At 39.1% G+C, this 6785-nt stretch overlaps 1 protein-coding gene across 1 annotated transcript in view; it reads right to left on the bottom strand.

Annotated features, from left to right (window-relative positions):
- Positions 1-6785, bottom strand: part of KIF1B (kinesin family member 1B) — a 187697-nt gene that overhangs the window by 125534 nt on the left and 55378 nt on the right. Inside the window, exons 11-12 of the mRNA XM_011935843.1 lie at positions 5598-5740; positions 1249-1382 (exon numbers count right to left, since the gene is read on the bottom strand). Coding sequence (XP_011791233.1) covers positions 1249-1382; positions 5598-5740 — 277 coding nt within the window. The remainder of the gene's footprint in view (positions 1-1248; positions 1383-5597; positions 5741-6785) is intronic.

The raw sequence follows: 6785 nt of genomic DNA, 5'->3' as shown, positions 1-6785 counted from the left end.
ACTCCGTCTCAAAAAAAAAAAAAAAAAAGTGTTCCTTGTCCTCCCGTGTCCCCTATCCTAGCACTCTTGAACACAATGGTTAAAAGGTATGGGTCAAACTATCTTCATGGAGGTGACAAGTAGGGAAATAAAAAATATTTGCTTCGAAGCAGACGATACTGTCACAGCCATCTGATGGGTGGTAGGATTCCTGCACAGCTTTCAGCACTGCTGGTGATAACTGTCTGTGCATTGAATTAATTGAGGAGGAAGAGAAGCAGTTATGAGTCAGAAGGCTCTGTTGCTCTTAACTTTCATATTCATACAGAGAGGTGAGATCGAACCTCACAGAGCCAGCAACAGGCTGGGAAATACCTCCAACAGCAAAGCTCGGAGCCATAGGCCAAATCTGCATGTATGCAACACTACAGCCCTGTGACCGCATGGGTACCAGTGCAGGAGGAGCTAACCTTCCTGTACAGTAATCATAGGGTATCAATGTTTTCTGTTAACCTCTAGAAGATACAATTTAATAAGTATCTGAATAAACCTGGAAAAGCTACTCAAATGTTCAAACTTTTTTTTTCTTTTTTTGAGACAGAGTCTTGCTCTGTCACCCAGGCTAGAGGGCAGTGGCGTGAACTCGCCTCACTGGAAGCTCCGCCTCCCAGGTTCACACCATTCTCCTGCCTCAGCCTCCCGAGTAGCTGGGACTATAGGCGCCCGCAAACACATTCGGCTAATTTTTCGTATTTTTAGTAGAGATGGGGGTCTCACTGTGTTAGCCAGGATGGTCTCAATCTCCTGACATCGTGATCCGCCCGCCTCAGCCTCCCAAAGTACTGGGATTACAGGCGTGAGCCACCGTGCCCGGCCCAAACTTTATCTTTATTAACAGAAGTATGGCTCTATACAGAATTCCATCTTCGAATAAAACCAAATGTTTCCAAATAAATTTCTAACAAAACAATTTCAATGTAACTTGATGAACTACCCCAGAATTAATGTACACATCTATTAATCCATTACTATGCCTTGCCAGCCTATGACCTGCCCATGCACCTCTCCCAACTCTGCCTGACCATGTCAGACTCAGGCATTCTAGTGAAAAGAAATTAATTTACAAATCAGAAAATTCAATTTTCAGGACACCTCTAAGAGTCAGAGAGTTCTCCATATGCTGAATCGAAATCTTAGTGATTTTTACTCCTAGTTCTTCCTTGTGGAGCTATATAGAATACCTTGCATTCAGTCTGAACTATTACTTACCTTTAGACGTTCAATAGCTTCCTCTCCTCCAGGTGTAGACATGATCCTCTCTTGAATACTGGTCACAGACGTCAAGCCCACCTGACTATTGAGTGAGCAGGAAGATGGGGATGAAGTGAGGGACCCCATGGATGCTGTGGAAAAATGGCCAGGGCGTTGATTCTCAGAGGCTAGCAAGTACCTATGCTTATTGTTCTGAAAATCTTTCAGATCTGGGAGACAGAAAGAAGAGAAGGCAGAAAAAGTAGGGAAAAGGGAAAGAAGCAGAAGAAAAAAAGACAGGAAGGAATATTGTTGTAAGAAAGGACAGCATTAAAGCGCCAAGACAGACAGGCTATAATACAAACACAGGTTACAACTGTTCTAGATGGCAGTTCTAAAACATGTCTGTCTTTAATAGTGGTATCCTAGAGGTTCAGAATCATTTCTGCATTTACAAACTAAAAGATTCCAATGTAGGTTAACATTGTATCTTGCATGGGGATAAACCAGAGCCTCAAAGGAAACTGCTTAGGCACTCTCCCTAAAAAAACCAAAATACCTTCCATTTCATCCTTCTAGTGCTCCTAGTCTACAACGTCTTCAGATTTACACCTTTTAAGTAGTTTGTAACAGTAAGGGGAAAACAACGAGCATTTATTTATCAATAATAATCCATATTGGTCTGGCTCAGTGTTTTATGTAATTCAGCAAAAATGTCCAAAAAAATGTTATGGTTAAAACAAAGTTTGTGCACTGAGTAGTTTGCTTTGTATGGCAACATTTCAACATGCTAAAAGGATTTTTAACATGTCTTAAATAAAAAAGGGTAATTATAGAAATGAGAGAAATTTTGTATAAGTCCTGGTTAAAAATTCAGGACTAACTGATTGCCTCAACAGGCAAGAACAATTAGCAGATGAATGAGTTTTAGTGTAGGTTCCATTCTTTGGTCAGAGCAAGCAAAAAATAAGGCCGATTATTTGTTAATTTAAGGCCCTTAATTAGCCTAACAGTACAACCACGGGTCACTGCTAAGCCTGCTTCCTAGTATAAAATGCAAGTTTTAGGAACATACTTCCATTTATTAAGTCTCTAACAGAACAGTTAATTTTGCTTTTAAACTCAGTATTGGTAAAAGAAAAAAAAATTTAAGCCACAAACAACAAAATTCATTGATCTGCTGTTTGTACTTTCTTTCATTAGTCATCCTTCGCAAAAAGATACCAAAGGTAAACCATAAGTATTGGTGCAATCCAACTTTAAAATTAGCTCATTTTTAAATCTGAGAAATTAAAATTCATATCAAAACTAAGTAAGTTTTCCTTAAAGGAGACGAGTCAATACACACAGTTGGAAAAAATACTAGTTAGTTCTCCCTGGGCCTACTTATCTCTACTATTTAATTAAAGCCAGTTTTTTAACTCCCTTAAAGCCAGTGGTTGCTTCAAGACAGTTTGAAAACCACCATCTGCAAATACAGAACACAGGGAAACAAGCAAAGAGGCATCTTTTAAAAGGGGGATAGGGATTAGAGCAAAAAATTAACTATCAGGGGAAAAGACCAGGATGGACAGAGTTTAGGTCCAATGGTCACATGCGAGCCCTACAAGGAATTAAGAGAATTAAATCAAAATGGAAATTGAGAAGTAGTCAGGGCTGCTTTCCCTCAGGAATACAGAATTAAAACTTAGTCATGCATGGTGTTTCAGGAAATGCCGCAGCTGCTAAGAAAAGAGGTAGGCAACAAGCTGGCAGCAGCAACACCTTGAGCACAAAAGCAAAAAGAAGAAGGCACCTTTTCCACACCAGTATTGCTGAGCTTTGGAAATCTCAGACAGAGCTGCTGCAGTCCAAGAGTCACTTCTGTATCAAGACATTATAGTGTCTTTAAGCCCTAACCTCATAACCACAGCCAGGGCTATATGTGGTTTCTCCTATGCATTTTCTCACTGTCTGCCAAGCCTCACTACATGCCTTACTGTAGAAATAAACAACTCAGGTGGCCGGGCTCAGTGGCTCATGCCTATAATCCCAGCACTTTGGGAGGCCAAGGCAGGAGGATCACGAGGTCAAGAGATCAAGACCATCCTGGCCGACATGGTGAAATCCTGTCTCTATTAAAAATATAAAAATAAGCTGGGCGTGGTGGTGTGCGCCTGTAGTCCCAGCTACTCGGGAGGCTGAGGCAGGAGAAATTGCTTGAACTCAGGCAGAGGAAGTTGCAGTGAGCCAAGAGCCCACCACTGCACTCCAGCCTGGTGACAAAGCAACACTCCATCTCAAAAGAAAGAAAAAAAAAAAAAAAGAAATAACTCAGTATGAATCTAAAAATTAACCCCAAAATCAAGATATTTTTCTTCTAAGATAACAATTTCTTGATGAATTACCTTAAAAGGGTAAGAAATAATTTCCTCACCAACTTAAGATATATATGGAAAGAATAACAAGGTTCATGCGATTCTTTAAAAATGTTTGAGTCATTTTAGACACCTAAGTTATTTTAATTTGTGACTTATGAAAAGAGGAAAGGCTGGGTGTGGTGGCTCACATCTGTAATCCTAGCACTTTGGGAAGCCGAGACAGGAGGACTGCTTGAGGCCAGGGGTTCCAGACCAGCCTGGGAAACATAGCGAGACCCCCATCTCTACAAACAAAAAATCAAAAAATCAGCCAGGCGTGGTGGCGAACAACTGTAGTCTTGGATACTCAAGAGGCTGAGATGGAAAGATCACTTGAGCCCAAGAGTTCAAGCTTGCAGTGGGCCATGATCACGTCATTACACTCCAGCTTGGGTGACAGAGTCAGACCGTCTCAAAAAAAAAAAAAGGAAAAAATATTTATCTAATCATCTGAGGCCCAAGATATGGAGAAAAGCAACTTAGCACACGCTCCCATGAGTCTCAGCCCAACATTTACAGAGCTCTTCAATCACAGATAGTTTTGCGGACTGAAAATGATTATTGGTAAAATGGACGTAACGAAATATTTTCAGAGCCATTAACAGAATTAAAAGAGACTATATTCAAGGTGCCTAGAATAGGGCCTGGCATATTATGCACAATTAGTAAGTGCCAGTTGCTATCATCATCTGTGATTTTTGGATTTAATTTAATCACACTGGGAAAAACTGAAGAGTAGAAGCAGCAAGAGATTCTCAAGCCTTTCTACTTCACTCAAGCCACAAACTGAAATTCAGCAAAAATTAGTTTGCTAAATGAAGAAGGGCAAAAATAGGATTATTTCTGATTCGATACTATGCTCTGTCTGGGATTTCTCTGTAAGGATTGCTGGCATGCAAAGCTCATTTTAAGGCTGATCCAGCAGAGGCAGATTAGCAAGTCAGAGTACTGGAAATAACCAATATGTGAAATACACACATTTGCTTCCACTTCCAGAGTAATCATCGATCAATGGATCAACTGAAGGTAAGCAGGAGGGAAAATACAAGAAGGGTCAAAGTTCAGGTTCAGCAGTGACACAGAGAGGGAACAGAGCATTTTTTGGCATTTGGGGAGATGAGAAAGTTAATATTTAGAATATGGTATCATTTTTACAAATGGTATTCATCTAAACTCAGACTCTAATCAATAAGAAGAATTAAACCAGAAGAGGTCTTGAAAATCTTATTAGAACTTTAAGGAATATAATATTAATTTTACACTCAAAAAATAAAAATATGCTTTACTAAACCAACCTATATATGAATAATCCATTTTACTCACTTTAGAGAACTTCTGAATAAGCCATTGTATAGGCACATCATCAGATTTTTTTAAGATACATTTTAATACAACATTGTAAAACAATATTCTCTGGAAGTGTAGTTCTTGAACTTCATAGCAATTGAACTTTTCCCCTTCATATGTTCATAGACAGCAGGGGGCAATCCATCATTTTACAGGAGGAGGGGGCCATTCAAAGGAGAATCTTATCTGAAGGTAGGCTTGAATGGTACATTTCTTGTATTACTGCCACTACACTAATCCAGAGTAACCCATGAAACAAAACCCAAAATTTCAAATAACATTTCTATGAAGTAATTAACTGCTCAGTGATAACAGGTTTAACATTCCAAATAAACTTCATTGCTGATCTAAAACAGAATTCTAACAAAAATACTAGCGATATATTTGTGATTTAAAAACTAATTTCATGAGTTCAAATGGATAGCCTGGTATATGCTATATAAAGGAATCTAGAGATCATTTCCATTGAGTTTCTTAAGAAAAAAAAACCAAAAAACATTTTCACTACCATTTAGCTTCATCATGTTCCTTAACTTGAAGTTTATTTTAAATATAAGAACCCTGAATAAGAAACTTGAAGAAGAAAGGATTAGATTTTGCAATGATCCTTAATTCACTTACTATCAATAATATCTCCCAGGCCCTGAGCACGAAGAAGGTCCTTCAGCCGTGTCACCTCCTCCTTTAATTCACGAACCAGTTTGGCATTGGGGTCCTCATTGATAACAGCATTGCATTTAATTTGTTTTGCACGATCTGCATATCTAGATCCAAAAAGAAAATTCATTCTTGTCATTTCTCATATGTTCTACTTCTCATAAGTAACATACTATTATTTCTAAATCAAATATCCTGAGTGTTTACATTTTATGAGCCTTGATAATAATACATCTGTATAAAGCTTTATAGTACCTATTAAAGATGAAGAAAAAGGCTCAGATGAATTTAAGTGATTTGTGCAAGATCACAATGGAAATAAATAACAGCGAGAGGACTTAAACCCAACTTATGAGACTGTATAGTATTCACTCCATTATATCAAGTGTCTTTCATGGAAGAAGGGTAGAGAGTTCCAGACTAAAGTAATGAAACCTACTCATACATAAAAAATAGGCCTCAGGAGGCAGCTCACACCTGTAATCCCAACACTTTTGGAGGCCAAGTGGGGAGGATCACATGAGGTCAGGAATTTGAAACCAGCCTGAGTAACATAAGAAGACCCCCGATCCCTATGAGAAATTTTTAAAAATCAGCCAGGCCTAGTGGCATGCGCCTGTAGTTTTAGCTACTTGGGAGGCTGAAGTAGGAGGATCACGCAAGCCCAGATGTCTGAGGCTGCAGTGAGCTACAATCTTGCCACTGCACTCCAGCTTGGGCCATACAGCAAAAGATTCCATCTCAAAAACAAAAACTAAAAAACAAAAAAAACCTCTCATGAACCTTCTGTTGTGTAATTGTTTTTTTTTTTTTAAGAGACAGAGTCTCACTATGTTGCCTAGGCTGGCCTCAAACTCCTGTGCTCAAGTGATCCTCCTGCCTCAGCTTTCCAAATAGCTGGGACTACAGGTACACACCACTGCACCTGGCTATGTTGCTAATTTTTTAATATTGCTACATATTCCTATAATTTTTATTACTTATTATGACTTCAGCATTTCTTTTTTTTCTTTTTTCTTTTTTTTTTTTTTTTTGAGACAGAGTCTTGCTCTGTCTCCAGGCTAGAGTGCAGTGGCGCCATCTCGGCTCACTGCAACCTCCGCCCCCCAGGTTCAAGTGATTCTCCTGCCTCAGCCTCCTGAGTGGCTGGGA

Source organism: Colobus angolensis, unplaced genomic scaffold (genome assembly GCF_000951035.1).
Source record: "Colobus angolensis palliatus isolate OR3802 unplaced genomic scaffold, Cang.pa_1.0 Scaffold149, whole genome shotgun sequence".
NCBI lineage: Eukaryota > Metazoa > Chordata > Mammalia > Primates > Cercopithecidae > Colobus > Colobus angolensis.
Note: the sequence above shows the minus strand (reverse complement) of the source record. Positions and strands in the feature narration are given on the sequence as shown.